The 23,506-nt window shown below is 44.5% G+C and overlaps 1 protein-coding gene across 1 annotated transcript in view; it reads left to right on the forward strand.

Annotated features, from left to right (window-relative positions):
• LOC139392659 (low density lipoprotein receptor-related protein 6) overlaps positions 1 to 23,249 on the forward strand; it is a 73,292-nt gene extending 50,043 nt beyond the window's left edge. The window contains exons 12-24 of the mRNA XM_071140802.1: positions 732 to 916; positions 1,924 to 2,250; positions 3,727 to 3,929; positions 5,740 to 5,951; positions 6,533 to 6,723; positions 7,173 to 7,382; positions 11,053 to 11,178; positions 11,992 to 12,228; positions 12,898 to 13,008; positions 13,474 to 13,701; positions 14,797 to 14,933; positions 18,772 to 18,869; positions 22,662 to 23,249. Coding sequence (XP_070996903.1) covers positions 732 to 916; positions 1,924 to 2,250; positions 3,727 to 3,929; positions 5,740 to 5,951; positions 6,533 to 6,723; positions 7,173 to 7,382; positions 11,053 to 11,178; positions 11,992 to 12,228; positions 12,898 to 13,008; positions 13,474 to 13,701; positions 14,797 to 14,933; positions 18,772 to 18,869; positions 22,662 to 22,965 — 2,569 coding nt within the window. The 3' untranslated portion in view covers positions 22,966 to 23,249. The remainder of the gene's footprint in view (positions 1 to 731; positions 917 to 1,923; positions 2,251 to 3,726; positions 3,930 to 5,739; positions 5,952 to 6,532; positions 6,724 to 7,172; positions 7,383 to 11,052; positions 11,179 to 11,991; positions 12,229 to 12,897; positions 13,009 to 13,473; positions 13,702 to 14,796; positions 14,934 to 18,771; positions 18,870 to 22,661) is intronic.
• Positions 23,250 to 23,506: the final 257 nt, after the last annotated feature.

A 23,506-nucleotide genomic window follows, 5' to 3' on the forward strand; every position in this document is an offset into this window, starting at 1 on the left:
GGTGTTCTGTCTGAGATTCAGTCTAATCTGGGTTTTAGCTCTCTGACTGGATAACGGTGTTCTGTCTGAGATTCAGTCTAATCTGGGTTTTAGCCCTCTGACTGGATAACAGTGTTCTGTCTGAGATTCAGTCTAATCTGGGTTTTAGCTCTCTGACTGGATAACGGTGTTCTGTATGAGATTCAGTCTAATCTGGGTTTTAGCCCTCTGACTGGATAACGGTGTTCTGTCTGAGATTCAGTCTAATCTGGGTTTTAGCCCTCTGACTGGATAACGGTGTTCTGTCTGAGATTCAGTCTAATCTGGGTTTTAGCCCTCTGACTGGATAACGGTGTTCTGTCTGAGATTCAGTCTAATCTGGGTTTTAGCCCTCTGACTGGATAACGGTGTTCTGTCTGAGAATCAGTCTAATCTGGGTTTTAGCCCTCTGACTGGATAACGGTGTTCTGTCTGAGAATCAGTCTAATCTGGGTTTTAGCTCTCTGACTGGATAACGGTGTTCTGTATGAGATTCAGTCTAATCTGGGTTTTAGCCCTCTGGATAACGGTGTTCTGTCTGAGATTCAGTCTAATCTGGGTTTTAGCCCTCTGGATAACGGTGTTCTGTCTGAGATTCAGTCTAATCTGGGTTTTAGCCCTCTGACTGGATAACGGTGTTCTGTCTGAGATTCAGTCTAATCTGGGTTTTAGCTCTCTGTTCTAATGTATCTAACAGTAATGTATTTTTCTAGGTTTATGTACTGGACAGAGTGGGGTGGGAAGCCCAAGATTGACCGCTCAGCGATGGACGGGACGGGTCGGATCACTCTGGTGCCCAATGTGGGCCGAGCCAACGGGCTGACCATCGACTATGCCGAGAGGCGACTGTACTGGACTGACCTGGACACGACACTCATAGAGTCCTCCAACATGCTGGGTGAGTTATCACAGACAGACAGACAGACAGACAGACAGACACAGGTCTAACTGTTCCCTCTCTCTCCTCTCCTCCTCCTGTCTCCTCCAGGTCTAACTGTTCCCTCTCTCTCCTCTCCTCCTCCTGTCTCCTCCAGGTCTAACTGTTCCCTCCTCTCTCCTCCTCCTGTCTCCTCCAGGTCTAACTATTCCCTCTCTCTCCTCTCCTCCTGTCTCCTCCAGGTCTAACTATTCCCTCTCTCTCCTCTCCTCCTGTCTCCTCCAGGTCTAACTATTCCCTCTCTCTCCTCTCCTCCTCCTGTCTCCTCCAGGTCTAACTGTTCCCTCTCTCTCCTCTCCTCCTCCTGTCTCCTCCAGGTCTAACTATTCCCTCTCTCTCCTCTCCTCCTGTCTCCTCCAGGTCTAACTATTCCCTCTCTCTCCTCTCCTCCTGTCTCCTCCAGGTCTAACTCTTCCCTCTCTCTCCTCTCCTCCTGTCTCCTCCAGGTCTAACGCTTCCCTCTCTCTCCTCTCCTCCTCCTGTCTCCTCCAGGTCTAACTGTTCCCTCTCTCTCCTCTCCTCCTCCTGTCTCCTCCAGGTCTAACTATTCCCTCTCTCTCCTCTCCTCCTCCTGTCTCCTCCAGGTCTAACGCTTCCCTCTCTCTCCTCTCCTCCTCCTGTCTCCTCCAGGTCTAACTGTTCCCTCTCTCTCCTCTCCTCCTGTCTCCTCCAGGTCTAACGCTTCCCTCTCTCTCCTCTCCTCCTCCTGTCTCCTCCAGGTCTAACTGTTCCCTCTCTCTCCTCTCCTCCTCCTGTCTCCCCCGGGTCTAACTGTTCCCTCTCCTCTCCTCCTCCTGTCTCCTCCAGATCTAACTATTCCCTCTCTCTCCTCTCCTCCTGTCTCCTCCAGGTCTAACTCTTCCCTCTCTCTCCTCTCCTCCTCCTGTCTCCTCCAGGTCTAACTGTTCCCTCTCTCTCCTCTCCTCCTGTCTCCTCCAGGTCTAACTCTTCCTCCTCTGCTCCCCCAGGTCTGGAGCGTGAGGTTATAGCCGACGACCTCCCCCACCCCTTCGGTCTGACCCAGTACCAGGACTACATCTATTGGACGGACTGGTCTCAGCGCAGCATCGAACGGGCCAATAAGACATCGGGCCAGAACCGTACGGTCATCCAGGGTCACCTGGACTACGTGATGGACATCTTGGTCTTCCACTCGTCACGCCAGGGGGGATGGAACGCCTGCGCCTCCACCAATGGGCAATGCTCACACCTCTGTCTGGCTGTACCAATCAGCAGCTTCGTCTGCGGATGCCCCGCCCACTTCTCCCTCAACAATGACAACAAGACCTGCAGTGGTGAGAGACGCACACACACACACACACACACACACACACACACACACACACACACACACACACACACACACACACACACGGTACTAGGTCTGTAACTGGGCTGTAGCTCCCACAGCATAGCCAAGAAAAACAGCCACAGGCCATTATTCCTCCTCCACCAAACTTTACAGTTGGCACTATGAATTGGGGCAGGTAGTGTTCCCCTGGCATCCTCCTAACCCAGATTAGTCCGTCAGACTGTCAGATGGTGAAGCGTGATTCATCACTCCAGACAAAGTGTTTCCACTGCCCAGAGCTTTACACCACTTCAGCCGACGCTTGGCATTGTCCATGTTGATCTGAAGGCTTGTGTGGGGCTGCTCGGCCACGGAAACCCATTTCATGAAGCTCCCGATGAACAGTTTTTGTGCTGATGTTTCTTCCAGAGGCAGTTTGGAACTCGGTGGTGAGCGTTGCAACCGAGGCAGTTTGGAACTCGGTGTTGAGCGTTGCAACCGAGGCAGTTTGGAACTCGGTGGTGAGCGTTGCAACAGGGGCAGTTTGGAACTCGGTGGTGAGCGTTGCAACCGAGAACGGAGTGTTTTTACTTGCTGCACTCAGCGGTTTCTGTGAGCTTGTGTGGTCTACCACTTCCCGGCTGAGCCGTTGTTGCTCCTAGACGTTTTCCACTTCACAATAACAGCAGTTGACAGTTGACCAGGGGCAGCTCTAGCAGAGCAGATATTTGACAAACTGACTTGTTGGAAAGATGACATCCTATGAAAGTCATTGAGCTCTTCAGTAGGGGTCATTCTACTGACAATGTTTGTCTATGGAGATTGTATGGCTGTATGCTCAATTTTATACACCTGTCAGCAAAGCTGTGGCTGAAACAGCCGAATCCACTAATTTGAAGGGGTGTTGACATACAGCTGGTCATATACTGTAGATGCCCCCACAGCTATGCTGACCAGGGGAGAGATGCCCCCACAGCTATGCTGACCAGGGGAGAGATGCCCCCACAGCTATGCTGACCAGGGGATAGAGAACCCACTGGGCCACCCACTGTGATCATTATTCAGACATCACATGCTTGATTCTCTCTCTGTCTGTCTCGGTCTCTTTCCCTCTTCATATCTCTCCTCTCTCTGTCTCTCTCTCCATTCATTTCTCATCCAAAGTAATTGTTGTAATGGTCTCTTCCCCCTCTCCTCCTCCAGCCCCTACGTCGTTCCTCTGTCTCTCTCTCTCTCCATTCATTTCTCATCCAAAGTAATTGTTGTAATGGTCTCTACCCCCTCTCCTCCTCCAGCCCCTACGTCGTTCCTCTGTCTCTCTCTCTCTCCATTAATTTCTCATCCAAAGTAATTGTTGTAATGGTCTCTTCCCCCTCTCCTCCTCCAGCCCCTACGTCGTTCCTCTGTCTCTCTCTCTCTCCATTCATTTCTCATCCAAAGTAATTGTTGTAAATGGTCTCTTCCCCCTCTCCTCCTCCAGCCCCTACGTCGTTCCTCTTGTTCAGTCAGAAGTCAGCCATTAACCGGATGGTGATGGATGAGCATCAGTCTCCTGACATCATCCTTCCCATCCACAGTCTGAGGAATGTCAGGGCTATAGACTACGACCCCCTGGATAAACAGCTGTACTGGATCGACTCCAAACAGAACGCAATCCGCAGAGCGCAGGAGAACGGGAACATGGTAGGTCCACTGATCCAGACCCTGCCTCCATAAACCACATCGGGGCGTAGATCACTGTGTTACGGTGTGTTACGGGTTTACCAGGTCAACATCATCTGACTGACGGCCTGTTCCTCCTATCCTATCAGAGTATGATTTGACTGACGGCCTGTTCCTCCTATCCTATCAGAGTATGATTTGACTGACGGCCTGTTCCTCCTATCCTATCAGAGGATGATTTGACTGACGGCCTGTTCCTCCTATCCTATCATAGTATGATTTGACTGACGGCCTGTTCCTCCTATCCTATCAGAGTATGATTTGACTGACGGCCTGTTCCTCCTATCCTATCAGAGTATGATTTGACTGACGGCCTGTTCCTCCTATCCTATCAGAGTATGATTTGACTGACGGCCTGTTCCTCCTATCCTATCAGAGTATGATTTGACTGACGGCCTGTTCCTCCTATCAGAGTATGATTTGACTGACGGCCTGTTCCTCCTATCCTATCATAGTATGATTTGACTGACTGCCTGTTCCTCCTATCAGAGTATGATTTGACTGACGGCCTGTTCCTCCTATCCTATCAGAGTATGATTTGACTGACGGCCTGTTCCTCCTATCCTATCAGAGTATGATTTGACTGACTGCCTGTTCCTCCTATCAGAGTATGATTTTACTGACTGCCTGTTCCTCCTATCCTATCAGAGTATGATTTGACTGACGGCCTGTTCCTCCTATCCGATCAGAGTATGATTTTACTGACTGCCTGTTCCTCCTATCCTATCAGAGTATGATTTTACTGACTGCCTGTTCCTCCTATCCTATCAGAGTATGATTTGACTGACGGCCTGTTCCTCCTATCCTATCATAGTATGATTTGACTGACGGCCTGTTCCTCCTATCCTATCATAGTATGATTTGACCTACGGCCTGTTCCTCCTATCCTATCAGAGTATGATTTGACTGACGGCCTGTTCCTCCTATCCTATCATAGTATGATTTGACTGACGGCCTGTTCCTCCTATCCTATCAGAGTATGATTTGACTGACGGCCTGTTCCTCCTATCCTATCATAGTATGATTTGACTGACGGCCTGTTCCTCCTATCCTATCAGAGTATGATTTGACTGACGGCCTGTTCCTCCTATCCTATCAGAGTATGATTTGACTGACGGCCTGTTCCTCCTATCCTATCAGAGTATGATTTGACTGACGGCCTGTTCCTCCTATCCTATCATAGTATGATTTGACTGACGGCCTGTTCCTCCTATCCTATCAGAGTATGATTTGACTGACGGCCTGTTCCTCCTATCCTATCAGAGTATGATTTGACTGACGGCCTGTTCCTCCTATCCTATCATAGTATGATTTGACTGACGGCCTGTTCCTCCTATCCTATCAGAGTATGATTTGACTGACGGCCTGTTCCTCCTATCCTATCATAGTATGATTTGACTGACGGCCTGTTCCTCCTATCCTATCATAGTATGATTTGACTGACTGCCTGTTCCTCCTATCAGAGTATGATTTGACTGACGGTCTGTTCCTCCTATCAGAGTATGATTTGACTGACGGTCTGTTCCTCCTATCCTATCATAGTATGATTTGACTGACGGTCTGTTCCTCCTATCAGAGTATGATTTGACTGACGGCCTGTTCCTCCTATCCTATCATAGTATGATTTGACTGACGGTCTGTTCCTCCTATCCTATCATAGTATGATTTGACTGACTGCCTGTTCCTCCTATCAGAGTATGATTTGACTGACGGTCTGTTCCTCCTATCAGAGTATGATTTGACTGACGGTCTGTTCCTCCTATCCTATCAGAGTATGACGGTGGTGTGGAGCCAAGTGGGCGGTCCTAACCTGGGCCTCCAGCCGTTTGACCTGAGCATCGACATCTACAGCCGCTTCATCTACTGGACCAGCGAGGTCACTAATGTCATTAACGTGACGAGGACAGACGGCAGCCGGGTGGGAGTGGTGCTGAGAGGAGAACACGACAGACCCAGAGCCATCGTGGTCAACCCAGAGCGAGGGTTAGTAGTTGAGGAAACGCTCTGTGATGTCTCTCTTCCTCTGTTTTGTGGGGTCACAGACAGACTCCTGTCCCAGAGGGGGCCCTTGTCGTGTTTTACTTGGCCTGTACGACGGGGCTAAATGATTCATCCAGAAGAAATGTGAAAAGTATAATAACCGTTTGGTAGAAATGAAACAGTTTGGAGAATATGGCACAAATGATTAGACCAAAGACGAGGACACGACAGTTCACGAGACTGAATCCGAACATCACACTGTTGATTTGATGGCCATTTTACATTTACTGTACCCTTCACCTCGTGTTGATAACGACATCCTGGAAAATGTGGGGAAGGACTGTTCCTGGGAAAATGTGGGGTAGGACCGTTCCTGGGAAAATGTGGGGTAGGACCGTTCCTGGGAAAATGTGGGGTAGGACTGTTCCTGGGAAAATGTGGGTTAGGACTGTTCCTGGGAAAATGTGGGTTAGGACTGTTCCTGGGAAAATGTTGGGTAGGTGCACCATAAGACATACTGTGATGTACCTCTCCAGGTGTCCACAGCCGTAATGTCTGTTAATATAGTCTCCCTCTCTCTCCAGGTACATGTACTTTACCAACCTGCAGGAGCGCAGTCCTAAGATAGAACGAGCAGCGCTCGACGGGACAGAGAGAGAGGTGTTGTTCTTCAGTGGCCTGGGGAAGCCTGTTGCCCTGGCCATAGACAATGAGGTCGGCAAGCTGTTCTGGGTCGACTCAGACCTCCGACGCATCGAGAGCAGTGACCTATCAGGTGCCTACCAACCTCATGTCAGCCAATCACTGATCTGCCTGGCCGAGGTCATAGCCAATCACTGATCTGCCTGGCCGAGGTCATAGCCAATCACTGATCTGCCTGGCCGAGGTCATAGCCAATCACTGATCTGCCTGGCCGAGGTCATAGCCAATCACTGATCTGCCTGGCCGAGGTCATAGCCAATCACTGATCTGCCTGGCCGAGGTCATAGCCAATCACTGATCTGCCTGGCCGAGGTCATAGCCAATCACTGATCTGCCTGGCCGAGGTCATAGCCAATCACTGATCTGCCTGGCCGAGGTCATAGCCAATCACCGATCTGCCTGGCCGAGGTCATAGCCAATCACCGATCTGCCTGGCCGAGGTCATAGCCAATCACTGCTCCGTTCCTTCACTTCCTGACCCTTTTACCTTCTTCCTTGTTTTGCCTCTCCCCCCTCCTCCAGGAGCCAATCGGATTGTGATTGAGGACTCCAACATCCTCCAGCCGGTTGGTCTGACGGTGTTTGGTAACCACCTGTACTGGATCGACCGTCAGCAGCAGATGATCGAACGCATCGACAAGACGACCAGGGAGGGAAGGACCAAGATCCAGGCTCGCATTGCCTCTCTCAGCGACATTCACGCTGTCTACGACCTCGACATGAGCGAGTACAGTAAGTATTCTGACCTCTGACCCCTCTACTCAGCAGCTAGACATGAGAGTACAGATCGTATTCTGACCTCTAACCCCTGACCCCTCTACTCAGCAGCTAGACATGAGAGTACAGATAGTATTCTGACCTCTAACCCCTGACCCCTCTACTCAGCAGCTAGACATGAGAGTACAGATAGTATTCTGACCCCTGACCCCTCTACTTAGCAGCTAGACATGAGAGTACAGATAGTATTCTGACCTCTAACCCCTGACCCTCTACTCAGCAGCTAGACATGAGAGTACAGATAGTATTCTGACCCCTGACCCCTCTACTTAGCAGCTAGACATGAGTACAGTAAGTATTCTGACCTTTGACCCCTCTACTCAGCAGCTAGACATGAAAGTACAGATTGTATTCTGACCTCTAACCCCTGACCTCTCTACTCAGCAGCTAGACATAAGTACAGATAGTATTCTGACCTCTGACCCCTCTACTCAGCAGCTAGACATGAGTACAGTACCTTGACCTAGAATAATAACCTTGTTTGAATTGTCCAAATATAAATGAGGTGATATAGAAGGGTATTGTTCCACTGTCATTCTGTGGTCCATTAAGACCTGCTCATAGAAGTCCTGGTTTCCCCGTGGCCATGAAACTAAGGAGTGTTTTAACGATGCATCACGTGCCTGTTGGTATAGCATGGTGCTGGCGAAGCCATAGGTTGGGAGCTCCGTTCCCACCAGGGGAATCGGTACCATTAAAAAGTATGAAAATATATGCACTCATTAGTGTACGTCGTTTTGGATCAGAGCGTTTGCAAAATGACCAAATGTAATCTTTCTTTACAACGCCCGACGATGTAACATGCGTTTCCCAAAACGCCACGCAGAAAGTGCTGTCGTTGGAGGAAATGTCAATACTGTTGGGGTCAAACGAAAGGGAGTGTCGCTCTCAGATCAGCGTTCTACATTATCATTATTCCACAATACTGATGATGGATCAGCTCCTAGAGATATTACCATCTATGGCTTCAATACTGATGGATCAGCTCCTAGAGATATTACCATCTATGGCTTCAATACTGATGGATCAGCTCCTAGAGATATTACCATCTATGGCTTCAATACTGATGGATCAGCTCCTAGAGATATTACCATCTATGGCTTCAATACTGATGGATCAGAGATATTACCATCTATGGCTTCAATACTGATGGATCAGCTCCTAGAGATATTACCATCTATGGCTTCAATACTGATGGATCAGAGATATTACCATCTATGGCTTCAATACTGATGGATCAGAGATATTACCATCTATGGCTACAATACTGATGGATCAGATATATTACCATCTATGGCTAAAATACTGATGATGGATCAGAGATATGACCATCTATGGCTACAATACTGATGGATCCGAGATATTACCATCTATGGCTACAATACTGATTGGATCAGAGATATTACCATCTGGCTACAATACTGATGATGGATCAGAGATATTACTATCTATGGCTACAATACTGATGATGGATCAGAGATATTACCATCTATGGCTACAATACTGATGGATCAGAGATATTACCATCTATGGCTACAATACTGATGATGGATCAGATATATTACCATCTATGGCTAAAATACTGATGATGGATCAGATATATTACCATCTATGGCTACAATACTGATGGATCAGAGATATTACCATCTATGGCTACAATACTGATGATGGATCAGAGATATTACCATCTATGGCTACAATACTGATGATGGATCAGAGATATTACCATCTATGGCTACAATACTGATGATGGATCAGATATATTACCATCTATGGCTACAATACTGATGGATCAGAGATATTACCATCTATGGCTACAATACTGATGGATCCGAGATATTACCATCTATGGCTTCAATACTGATGATGGATCAGAGATATTACCATCTATGGCTACAATACTGATGATGGATCAGAGATATTACCATCTATGGCTTCACACATTGAGGCGGATTATTCTAATTCTTACCCTCTAATAATGCATTAAATCACTGATTTGGCACATCATTCATCACGTTAGGCTACACATCATGAAATATATTGACCAATCACAGACAGCAGCCGACAAGTAGAAAAATAGAACTGAATTGAACATGACATTCATTTAAATATGATTTAAATATTAATTTAAATGTGATTTAAATAGGCCTATAGCCTACTGTTTTATTTTATACAGTCCTCTCGATTTGAATTTGAAGCATCTTTTTATACTTCGCTTGTTTGCATTAATGGCAGAAACCTTGTCAACTTCGTTTGTTCTGAAGTTATCGGCGGTCACAGAGAGACGGATAAACCGTGTGGTTCTATGTTCAGCAGAGATCTTCTGTGTTTAAAGTGATGCAGGAGAGGGAAAGCATCTAACAATGCTCTTAGCTGTTCTACGAGTGGTCTGACTGAGGCAGGTGTTAGACCTGCGAGTGGTCTGACTGAGGCAGATGTTAGACCTGCGAGTGGTCTGACCGAGGCAGGCGTTAGACCTGCGAGTGGTCTGACCGAGGCAGGCGTTAGACCTGCGAGTGGTCTGACCGAGGCAGGCGTTAGACCTGCGAGTGGTCTGACCGAGGCAGGCGTTAGACCTGCGAGTGGTCTGACCGAGGCAGGCGTTAGACCTGCGAGTGGTCTGACCGAGGCAGGCGTTAGACCTGCGAGTGGTCTGACCGAGGCAGGCGTTAGACCTGCGAGTGGTCTGACCGAGGCAGGCGTTAGACCTGCGAGTGGTCTGACCGAGGCAGGCGTTAGACCTGCGAGTGGTCTGACCGAGGCAGGCGTTAGACCTGCGAGTGGTCTGACCGAGGCAGGCGTTAGACCTGCGAGTGGTCTGACCGAGGCAGGCGTTAGACCTGCGAGTGGTCTGACCGAGGCAGGCGTTAGACCTGCGAGTGGTCTGACCGAGGCAGGCGTTAGACCTGCGAGTGGTCTGACCGAGGCAGGCGTTAGACCTGCGAGTGGTCTGACCGAGGCAGGCGTTAGACCTGCGAGTGGTCTGACCGAGGCAGGCGTTAGACCTGCGAGTGGTCTGACCGAGGCAGGCGTTAGACCTGCGAGTGGTCTGACCGAGGCAGGCGTTAGACCTGCGAGTGGTCTGACCGAGGCAGGCGTTAGACCTGCGAGTGGTTTGACCGAGACAGGCGTTAGACCTGCGAGTGGTTTGACCGAGACAGGCGTTAGACCTGCGAGTGGTCTGACCGAGGCAGGCGTTAGATTAGATTTGCGAGTGGTCTGACCGAGGCAGGCGTTAGATTAGACCTGCGAGTGGTCTGACCGAGGCAGGCGTTAGATTAGACCTGCGAGTGGTCTGACCGAGGCAGGCGTTAGATTAGACCTGCGAGTGGTCTGACCGAGGCAGGCGTTAGATTAGACCTGCGAGTGGTCTGACCGAGGCAGGCGTTAGATTAGACCTACGAGTGGTCTGACCGAGGCAGGCGTTAGACCACAAGCGTTGTGAAGTGCAACAATAATTCAGTTGAGATTTAACGGTGATCCTAACGTTCGAATGATGAACTTAGACTTAAGATGGTTTGTGGAAACAGGCCCAGTACTAGTATAGGACTGTTGACACCTCTGGTCTCAGAGATCAACTTTCTCCATGTTGTTCCTGAACTCTGACCTCACTCCTCTCCTTCAGGTAAGCACCCTTGTACCTGGGACAACGGAGGCTGTTCTCACATCTGTATCGTCAAGGGAGACGGAACCACACGCTGCTCCTGTCCTGTTCATCTGGTCCTGCTGCAGAATGAACTCTCCTGTGGAGGTAGAACCCCTGACCTCTGACCCTGTGCTGCTGGTCACAGCTTTACACTTGATAGTGAACTATGAAGATGGACTGACATGAAATGATATCCCTACCGTAACACGTAGAGCATTGTGTGTTAGGTTACAACTGTGTTCACATTAGACTGTCTCTCCTCCCCCAGAACAGTTGTAACCTGTCTCTCCTCCCCCAGAACAGTTGTAACCTGTCTCTCCTCCCCCAGAACAGTTGTAACCTGTCTCTCCTCCCCCAGAACAGTTGTAACCTGTCTCTCCTCCCCCAGAACAGTTGTAACCTGTCTCTCCTCCCCCAGAACAGTTGTAACCTGTCTCTCCTCCCCCAGAACAGTTGTAACCTGTCTCTCCTCCCCCAGAACAGTTGTAACCTGTCTCTCCTCTCCTCCCCCAGAACAGTTGTAACCTGTCTCTCCTCTCCTCCCCCAGAACAGTTGTAACCTGTCTCTCCTCTCCTCCCCCAGAACAGTTGTAACCTGTCTCTCCTCCCCCAGAACAGTTGTAACCTGTCTCTCCTCTCCTCCCCCAGAACAGTTGTAACCTGTCTCTCCTCCCCCAGAACAGTTGTAACCTGTCTCTCCTCCCCCAGAACAGTTGTAACCTGTCTCTCCTCTCCTCCCCCAGAACAGTTGTAACCTGTCTCTCCTCTCCTCCCCCAGAACAGTTGTAACCTGTCTCTCCTCTCCTCCCCCAGAACAGTTGTAACCTGTCTCTCCTCTCCTCCCCCAGAACAGTTGTAACCTGTCTCTCCTCTCCTCCCCCAGAACAGTTGTAACCTGTCTCTCCTCTCCTCCCCCAGAACCCCCCACCTGTTCTCCAGAACAGTTCTCCTGTGTATCCGGGGAGGTGGACTGTATTCCCCACGCGTGGCGGTGTGACGGCTACCCAGAGTGTGATGACAGCAGCGACGAGGGAGACTGTCCTGTCTGTTCAGATTCAGAGTTTCAGTGTGACTCCAGACAGTGTGTTGACCTCAGCCTCCGCTGCAACGGAGAGGTCAACTGTCAGGATCGTTCAGACGAGAACAAATGTGAAGGTAAGACAGGAACACACACAGAGAGGGAGAGACACATCTCACACACGTGTGTGTTATTGAACCGGGTTTAACCCTCTCCTCTCCAGTCTAATGTAGATTACTGCTGAACCTGGTTTAACCTGGTTTAATTTGTTGTTACCGTGGTTTAATTTGTTGTTACCGTGGTTTAACCCTCTCCAGTCTAATGTAGATTACTGCTGAACCTGGTTTAACCTGGTTTAATTTGTTGTTACCGTGGTTTAATTTGTTGTTACCGTGGTTTAACCCTCTCCAGTCTAATGTAGATTACTGCTGAACCTGGTTTAACCTGGTTTAATTTGTTGTTACCGTGGTTTAATTTGTTGTTACCGTGGTTTAACCCTCTCCAGTCTAATGTAGATTACTGCTGAACCTGGTTTAACCTGGTTTAATTTACCGTGGTTTAACCCTCTCCAGTCTAATGTAGATTACTGCTGAACCTGGTTTAACCTGGTTTAAACCTGGTTTAATTTACCGTGGTTTAACCCTCTCCAGTCTAATGTAGATTACTGCTGAACCTGGTTTAACCTGGTTTAAACCTGGTTTAATTTACCGTGGTTTAACCCTCTCCAGTCTAATGTAGATTACTGCTGAACCTGGTTGAACCTGGTTTAAACCTGGTTTAATTTAGCGTGGTTTAACCCTCTCTAGTGCGTTGCTCTCCGGACCACTTCAGCTGTTCTAGCGGTCAGTGTGTGGGGAAACATCAGAAGTGTGACCACTCAACAGACTGCTCTGACAACTCGGACGAGATGGGCTGCTGTAAGTCTATTCAATTATAGATCTGATCCTAGGACAGTTTATCTCACGAGGGAGTGTTTTCTATAGTGCGTCTACATGACAGATCTGATCCTAGGACAGTTTCTCTCATGAGGAAGAGGGAGGTTTTTCTATAGTGTGTCTACATGACAGATCTGATCCTAGGACAGTTTCTCTCATGAGGAAGAGGGAGGTTTTTCTATAGTGTGTCCTTATGACAGATCTGATCCTAGACCAGTTTATCTATAGTGTGTCCTCATGACAGATCTGATCCTAGACCAGTTTATCTATAGTGTGTCTACATGACAGATCTGATCCTAGACCAGTTTATCTATAGTGTGTCTACATGATGGGGTGAAGAATGTGTTCCAACTACCTGCCTAAAAGGTAGTATTTCACCTGCTGGATCTCTCAACTAAACATGGAATAATGTCCTTCTAGTAAGCACCTCCTCTGCCCCCCCCCCAGACCCGACTGAAGAGCCGTCCTCCCAGCCCACCAACACCATCGGCTCCATTGTGGGGGTTGTCATGGCGCTGTTTGTGGTGGGCGCCATCTACTTGGTGTGCCAGCGCGTGCTCTGTCCCCAGATGAAGGATGACAGGGAGACGGTAACCAATGACTTGGTGGTCCACGGCCCTTCTGTTTCTCTGGGTTATGTACCTCACCCTGCCTCTCTGTCCGGGTCTCTGCCAGGTAGGACCGCTCGCCACACCACACAGACAGATGGATCAGCTCCTAGAGAGATATCACCATCTATAGCTACAATCTGCATGTGACCAATACAATTTGATGAGACACCCCAGTCCAAACCTCATAACCCCCAGTCCAAACCTCATAACCCCCAGTCCAAACCTCATAACCCCCAGTCCAAACCTCATGACGTCAGTCCAAACCTCATGACGTCAGTCCAAACCTCATAACCCCCAGTCCAAACCTCATAACCCCCAGTCCAAACCTCATAACCCCCAGTCCAAACCTCACAACGTCAGTCCAAACCTCATGACGTCAGTCCAAACCTCATAACCCCCAGTCCAAACCTCATAACCCCCAGTCCAAACCTCATGACCCCAGTCCAAACCTCATGACGTCAGTCCAAACCTCATGACGTCAGTCCAAACCTCATAACCCCCAGTCCAAACCTCATGACGTCAGTCCAAACCTCATAACCCCCAGTCCAAACCTCATGACGTCAGTCCAAACCTGTTTACTGTTAGTGTTATATGAGAAATACTTGATTGTCTTGTTATTGACTCCTGCTACTTTGTGTTATTGACTCCTTCTACTTTGTCTTGTTGACTCCTGCTACTTTGTGTTATTGACTCCTTCTACTTTGTCTTGTTGACTCCTGATACTTTGTGTTGTTGACTCCTGCTACTTTGTTGTTATTGACTCCTGCTACTTTGTCTTGTTGACTCCTGCTACTTTGTTGTTATTGACTCCTTCTACTTTGTCTTGTTGACTCCTGCTACTTTGTGTTGTTGACTCCTGCTACTTTGTTGTTATTGACTCCTTCTACTTTGTCTTGTTGACTCCTGCTACTTTGTTGTTATTGACTCCTGCTACTTTGTTGTTATTGACTCCTGCTACTTTGTTGTTATTGACTCCTGCTACTTTGTGTTGTTGACTCCTGCTACTTTGTCTTGTTGACTCCTGCTACTTTGTCTTGTTGACTCCTGCTACTTTGTCTTGTTGACTCCTGCTACTTTGTCTTGTTGACTCCTGCTACTTTGTCTTGTTGACTCCTGCTACTTTGTCTTGTTGACTCCTGCTACTTTGTCTTGTCTTCAGGTATGTCCAGGGGGAAGTCTGTGATTGGTTCGTTGAGCATCATGGGCGGGTCCAGTGGCCCCCCTTACGACCGCGCCCACGTAACTGGAGCCTCCTCCTCAAGCTCCTCCTCCACCAAGGGCACGTACTTCCCCCCGGTACGACACACACACACACACCTCTTACAGACACACACACCTTACAGCGTTACTACAGACCCTGGTTTGAATCCTGGCTGTTTCACAACCGGCCGTGATTGGGAGTCCCATAGGACGGGGCACAATTGGCCCACATCGCCGTCTGGGCTTGGCCGTCATTGTAAATAATAATTTGTTCTTAACGGACTTGCCTAGATAAATAAAGGTTAAATTAAAAAATACAGACTCACACTTTAAACCAGTGTTAATTTCGTCAACAAAAGAGTAGTGACTCAAATTCCCGTCAAATTTGTATTTTTCTGTGGCAATTGACAAGACTATAACTGACTGAGTGGACCAGGAAAAGATGGACTGACTAAATGCATATCGCCAGGCGCCTCCCCTGCTTCCCCGAACCAGTCCCCACCAGTAATCTAGTTAGCTTCCCTTTTCCTGGTTAACCAACACAACCTGCATTACCAAATGAGAAACTATAGCAGCATTGGGTTGAATAGTTAAACAACAGGTATGTTTTAATGAGAAACTATATCAGCATTGAGTTGAATAACAGGTATGTTCTAATGAGAAACTATATCAGCATTGAGTTGAATAACAGGTATGTTCTAATGAGAAACTATATCAGCATTGGGTTGAATAACAGGTATGTTCTAATGAGAAACTATATCAGCATTGAGTTGAATAACAGGTATGTTTTAATGAGAAACTATATCAGCATTGGGTTGAATAACAGGTATGTTCTAATGAGAAACTATAGCAGTATTGAGTTGAATAGTTAAACAGTCCAGGTATGTTCTTCTGTCCCTTGAGTCTGGAAAAGTAGGCCGTCTTTCAATTTGTAGTCTCACTCAACCCTCCCACCTAGCCTACTGCGTTTCATAGCCAGGTCCCCTCAACCCTCCCACCTAGCCTACTGCGTTTCATAGCCAGGTCCCCTCAGCCTTGCCACCTAGCCTACTGCGTTTCATAGCCAGGTCCCCTCAGCTCTGCCACCTAGCCTACTGCGTTTCATAGCCACTTCCCCTCAACCCTCCCACCTTGCCTACTGCATTTCATAGCCAGGTCCCCTCAAACCTCCCACCTAGCCTACTGCGTTTCATAGCCAGGTCCCCTCAGCCCTGCCACCTAGCCTACTGCGTTTCATAGCCAGGTCCCCTCAGCCCTCCCACCTAGCCTACTGCATTTCATAGCCAGGTCCCCTCAACCCTCCCACCTAGCCTACTGCGTTTCATAGCCAGGCCCCTCAACCCTCCCACCTAGCCTACTGCATTTCATAGCCAGGGTTCCCTCAAACCTCCCACTTAGCCTACTGCGTTTCATAGCCAGGTCCCCTCAACCCTCCCACCTAGCCTACTGTGTTTCATAGCCAGGTCCCCTCAACCCTCCCACTCAATCCTCCCACAGGGCCCCTCAACCCTCCCACTTAGCCTACTGCGTTTCATAGCCAGGTTCTGGCCCGTACCGTTCAAAAGATATGACTCATAATAAGGGCAGTTCTGAAACTAGACTCCTGGCGAACCGGACCGTTAACCATTTGTTTAGGCTCAACCTAGTTCAGTTATGTTACCTCATTAGGGGCGCGTTCAGCACGACTAGTTCAGTTATGTTACCTCATTAGGGGCGCGTTCAGCACGACTAGTTCAGGTATGTTACCTCATTAGGGGCGCGTTCAGCACAACTAGTTCAGTTATGTTACCTCATTAGGGCGGGTTCAGCACGACTAGTTCAGTTATGTTACCTCATTAGGGGCGCGGTCAGCACGACTAGTTCAGTTATGTTACCTCATTAGGGGCGCGGTCAGCACGACTAGTTCAGTTATGTTACCTCATTAGGGGCGCGTTCAGCACGACTAGTTCAGTTATGTTACCTCATTAGGGGCGCGGTTAGCACAACTAGTTCAGTTATGTTACCTCATTAGGGGCGCGTTCAGCAATGTTACCTCATTAGGGGCGCGTTCAGCACGACTAGTTCAGTTATGTTACCTCATTAGGGGCGCGGTCAGCACAACTAGTTCAGTTATGTTACCTCATTAGGGTCGGGTTCAGCACAACTAGTTCAGTTATGTTACCTCATTAGGGGCGCGTTCAGCACAACTAGTTCAGTTATGTTACCTCATTAGGGGTGGGTTCAGCACGACTAGTTCAGTTATGTTACCTCATTAGGGGTGCGGTCAGCACGACTAGTTCAGTTATGTTACCTCATTAGGGGCGCGGTCAGCACGACTAGTTCAGTTATGTTACCTCATTAGGGGCGCGTTCAGCACGACTAGTTCAGTTATGTTACCTCATTAGGGGCGCGTTCAGCACGACTAGTTCAGTTATGTTACCTTATTAGGGGCGCGTTCAGCACAACTAGTTCAGTTATGTTACCTCATTAGGTGCGCGTTCAGCACAACTAGTTCCGTTATGTTACCTCATTAGGGGTGCGTTCAGCACGACTAGTTCAGTTATGTTACCTCATTAGGGGCGCATTCAGCACGACTAGTTCAGTTATGTTACCTCATTAGGGGAGCGTTCAGCACGACTAGTTCAGTTATGTTACCTCATTAGGGGCGCGTTCAGCACGACAGGTTCAGTTATGTTACCTCATTAGGGGCGCGTTCAGCACAACTAGTTCAGTTATGTTACCTCATTAGGGGTGCGTTCAGCACGACTAGTTCAGTTATGTTACCTCATTAGGGGCGCATTCAGCACGACTAGTTCAGTTATGTTACCTCATTAGGGGCGCATTCAGCACGACTAGTTCAGTTATGTTACCTCATTAGGGGCGCGTTCAGCACGACTAGTTCAGTTATGTTACCTCATTAGGGGAGCGTTCAGCACAACGCACTGCTGTTACTGTTCATTATCTATCCTGATTGTCTAGTCACTTTACATCTACCTACATGTACATATTACCTCAACTACCTGGTACCCCTACACGTTGACTCTGTACTGGTACCCCTACGCGTTGACTCTGTACTGGTACCCCTGCCCGTTGACTCTGTACTGGTACCCCTGCCCGTTGACTCGGTACTGGTACCCCTGCACGTTGACCTGGTACTGGTACCCCTGCTCATTGACTCTATTTCCTTTATTTATTTAGTAACATTTTAACTGCGTTGTGGGAAATAGTTCATAAGTCAACATCTCACTGTAAATGTTACACCTGTTCTATTTGGCGCATGTGATGAATAACGATTTGATTTTGAACTTCTATCTCCATGTCCCTCTTTCTCCTCTTCTCTCCTCCTTCTCCTCTTCTCTCCTCCTTCTCCTCTTCTCTCCTCCTTCTCATCTTCTCTCCTCCATCTCTCCTCCATCTCTCCTCCCTCTCTCCTCCCTCTCTCCTCCCTCTCTCCTCCCTCTCCTCCCTCTCTCCTCCCTCTCTCCTCCCTCTCTCCTCTTCTCTTCTCTCCTCTTCTCTCCTCTTCTCTCCTCTTCTCTCCTCTTCTCTCTTCTCTCCTCTTCTCTCTTCTCTCCTCTTCTCTCTTCTCTCCTCTTCTCTCTCTCCTCTCTCCTCTCTCCTCTCTCCATCTCCTCCCTCTCTCCTCCCTCCATCTCCTCCCTCTCTTCTCCCTCTCTTTCTCCTCCCTCTCTTCTCCCTCTCTCTCTCCTCTTCTCTCCTTCCTCTCCTCTTCTCCCCTCTCTCTCCTCCCTCCATCTCCTCTCTCCTCCCTCTCTCTCCTCCCTCTCTCTCCTTTCTCTCCTCTCCTCTCCTCTTCTCTCCTCCCTCTCCTCCGTCTCCTCTTCTCTTCTTTCTCTCCTCTTTCCTCTTCTCTCCTCTCCTCTTTTCTCTCCTTCTCTCCTCTCCTCTCCTCCGTCTCCTCTTCTCTTCTTTCTCTCCTCTGTCTCCTCTCCAGATCCTGAACCCTCCTCCATCTCCTGCGACCGTCAGGTCTCAGTACACCATGGAGTTTGGCTACTCCTCCAACAGCCCGTCAACGCACCGTTCATACAGGTAACCCTCTGCTCCTCGCCACGGTTGTCTCTCCCTGCCACGGTTGTCTCTCCCTGCCACGGTTGTCTCTCCCTGCCACGGTTGTCTCTCCCCGCCACGGTTGTCTCTCCCCGCCACGGTTGTCTCTCCCCGCCACGGTTGTCTCTCCCCGCCACGGTTGTCTCTCCCCGCCACGGTTGTCTCTCCCCGCCACGGTTGTCTCTCCCCGCCACGGTTGTCTCTCCCCGCCACGGTTGTCTCTCCCCGCCACGGTTGTCTCTCCCCGCCACGGTTGTCTCTCCCCGCCACGGTTGTCTCTCCCCGCCACGGTTGTCTCTCCCCGCCACGGTTGTCTCTCCCCGCCACGGTTGTCTCTCCCCGCCACGGTTGTCTCTCCCCGCCACGGTTGTCTCTCCCCGCCACGGTTGTCTCTCCCCGCCACGGTTGTCTCTCCCCGCCACGGTTGTCTCTCCCCGCCACGGTTGTCTCTCCCTGCCACGGTTGTCTCTCATTATAGTAATATAATGTTAATATTATAGTGGTAATATAATGGTAATATTATAGTGGTGATATAATGTTATATTATAGTAGTAATATTATGTTAATATTATAGTAGTAATATAATGTTATATTATAGTAGTAATATTATGTTAATATTATAGTAATGATATTATGTTAATATTATAGTAGTAATATAATGGTAGTATTATAATAGTGATATAATGGTAATATTATAGTAGTAATATAATGGTAATATTATGTTAATATTATTGTAAAATTATGCTAATATTATAGTGATATTATGCTAATATTAGTGATATTATGCTAATATTATAGTGATATTATGCTAATATTATAGTAGTAATATAATGTTAATATTATAGTAGTAATATAATGTTAATATTATAGTAGTAATATAATGTTTAATATTATGGTAGTAATATAATGTTATGGTAGTAATATAATATTATAGTAGTAATATAATGTTTAATATTATGGTAGTAATATAATGTTATGGTAGTAATATAATGTTATGGTAGTAATATAATGTTATGGTAGTAATATAATGTTAATATTATAGTAGTAATATAATGTTTAATATTATAGTAGTAATATAATGTTATGGTAGTAATATAATGTTATGGTAGTAATATAATGTTATGGTAGTAATATAATGTTAATATTATAGTAGTAATATAATGTTAATATTATAGTAGTAATATAATGTTATGGTAGTAATATAATGTTATGGTAGTACTATAATGTTAATATTATAGCAGTAATATAATGTTAATATTATAGTAGTAATATAATGTTTAATATTATAGTAGTAATATAATGTTATGGTAGTAATATAATGTTATGGTAGTAATATAATGTTATGGTAGTAATATAATGTTAATATTAAAGTAGTAATATAATGTTAATATTATAGTAGTAATATAATGTTTAATATTATGGTAGTAATATAATGTTTAATATTATGGTAGTAATATAATGTTAATATTATAGTAATATAATGTTATGGTAGTAATATAATGTTAATATTATAGTAGTAATATAATGTTATGGTAGTAATATAATGTTAATATTATAGTAGTAATATAATGTTAATATTATAGTAATATAATGTTATGGTAGTAATATAATGTTATGGTAGTAATATAATGTTATGGTAGTAATATAATGTTAATATTATAATAGTAATATAATGTTAATATTATAGTAGTAATATAATGTTTAATATTATGGTAGTAATATAATGTTTAATATTATGGTAGTAATATAATGTTAATATTATAGTAATATAATGTTATGGTAGTAATATAATGTTATGGTAGTAATATAATGTTATGGTAGTAATATAATGTTAATATTATAGTAGTAATATTATGTTAATATTATAGTAGTAATATAATGTTAATATTATAGTAATGATATTATAGTAGTAATATAATGTTTAATATTATAGTAGTAATATTATGTTAATATTATAGTAGTGATATTATGTTAATATTATAGTAGTGATATAATGTTAATATTATAGTAATGATATAATGTTAATATTATAGTAGTAATATTATGTTAATATTATAATAGTGATATTATGTTAATATTATAGTAGTGATATTATGTTAATATTATAGTAGTAATATTATGTTAATATTATAATAGTGATATTATGTTAATATTATAGTAGTGATATTATGTTAATATTATAATAGTGATATTATGTTAATATTATAATAGTGATATAATGTTAATATTATAATAGTGATATAATGTTAATATTATAATAGTGATATAATGTTAATATTATAATAGTGATATAATGTTAATATTATAGTAGTGATATTATGTTAATATTATAATAGTGATATTATGTTAATATTATAATAGTGATATTATGTTAATATTATAGTAATGATATTATAGTAATGATATTATGTTAATATTATAGTAATGATATAATGTTTAATATTATAGTAGTAATATAATGTTAATATTATAGTAGTAATATAATGTTAATATTATAGTAGTGATATAATGTTTAATAGTATAGTAATGATATAATGTTAATATTATAGTAGTAATATAATGTTAATATTATAGTAGTGATATTATGTTAATATTATAGTAGTGATATAATGTTAATATTATAGTAATGATATTATGTTAATATTATAATAGTGATATAATGTTAATATTATAGTAGTGATATTATGTTAATATTATAGTAATGATATTATGTTAATATTATAGTAATGATATTATAGTAGTGATATTATGTTAATATTATAGTAATGATATAATGTTAATATTATAGTAATGACATTATGTTAATATTATAATAGTGATATAATGTTAATATTATAGTAGTGATATTATGTTAATATTATAGTAATGATATTATGTTAATATTATAGTAATGATATTATAGTAGTGATATTATGTTAATATTATAGTAATGATATAATGTTAATATTATAGTAATGACATTATGTTAATATTATAGTAGTGATATTATGTTAATATTATAGTAATGATATTATGTTAATATTATAGTAATGATATTATAGTAGTGATATTATGTTAATATTATAGTAATGATATTATGTTAATATTATAGTAATGATATTATGTTAATATTATAGTAGTAATATAATGTTAATATTATAGTAATGACATTATGTTAATATTATAATAGTGATATAATGTTAATATTATAGTAATGATATTATGTTAATATTATAGTAATGATATTATGTTAATATTATAGTAGTAATATAATGTTAATATTATAGTAATGACATTATTTTAATATTATAATAGTGATATAATGTTAATATTATAGTAATGATATTATGTTAATATTATAGTAATGATATTATAATAGTGATATAATGTTAATATTATAGTAATGATATTATGTTAATATTATAGTAGTAATATAATGTTAATATTATAGTAATGACATTATGTTAATATTATAATAGTGATATAATGTTAATATTATAGTAGTGATATTATGTTAATATTATAATAGTGATATAATGTTAATATTATAGTAATGACATTATGTTAATATTATAATAGTGATATAATGTTAATATTATAGTAGTGATATTATGTTAATATTATGTTAATATTATAATAGTGATATTATGGTAATATTAACTTGTGTCTGGAGACTGATCTCTTCTTCAAACAGTCAGTCATGTAACTGTCCAACAGGTTGGTAACTTGTGTCTGGAGACTGATCTCTTCTTCTGTCAGGCTAATTAATGTATCTGCTCTCCTTCCTGTCCCCAGTTACCGTCCCTACACCTACAGTCACTTCGCCCCTCCCACAACCCCCTGCTCCACGGACGTCTGCGACAGCGACTACACCCCCGGACGCCGCGCCCCGCCCACCTCCAACTCCGGCGTCGCCAAAGGTTACACCAGCGACCTGAACTACGACTCGGAACCCTTCCCCCCACCCCCCACCCCCCGCAGCCAGTACCTGTCAGCGGAGGAGAACTGTGAGAGCTGCCCCCCCTCCCCCTATACGGAGCGCTCCTACTCTCACCACCTCTACCCCCCGCCCCCATCACCCTGCACAGACTCCTCCTGAAACCCCTCGCTGTACATAACAACTGTTGATATTGTGTTTCTAAAAAGAGGGGGAGGAGAGGAGGCTGCTGAGGGATGTACAGAACATATGAACAGAGAAACGGGAAGCTCGGGGTGGAAGAAAGAGCTCCGGGAACATTTGTACATTTTAAAAATAGAAAAAAGCATATCTATATATTTTCTATACAGCGTTTACTGGATACGCCGTAGAGGTTTGTATTCAAACATTTGTACATTTATTTTTAATTTTTTAAGAAAACGTTTTATTAAAACCATCACAAACATGATAAGTTGCCTTAAATCCAGAAGATACAAACAGTTTGTTTTTACGAGGCTGGAAGAACATTTAAAACACGTAGATGGAACTATCTGACGCCAAATAACACCGTGACAACGCCCGGAACAATGGATGGAGGGAGTGGTGAGGCAGGATGACGCTCCCTGGAGGTGACAGACAGCTACTGCACCACGGCACTCTGCAGCCTGGGCAGCCATTTTGTAGTGGATCAGTGATCCCCATAGTAACCAGTCAGCTGGTTTCC

The sequence above is a fragment of the Oncorhynchus clarkii genome, chromosome 33 (genome assembly GCF_045791955.1).
Source record: "Oncorhynchus clarkii lewisi isolate Uvic-CL-2024 chromosome 33, UVic_Ocla_1.0, whole genome shotgun sequence".
NCBI lineage: Eukaryota > Metazoa > Chordata > Actinopteri > Salmoniformes > Salmonidae > Oncorhynchus > Oncorhynchus clarkii.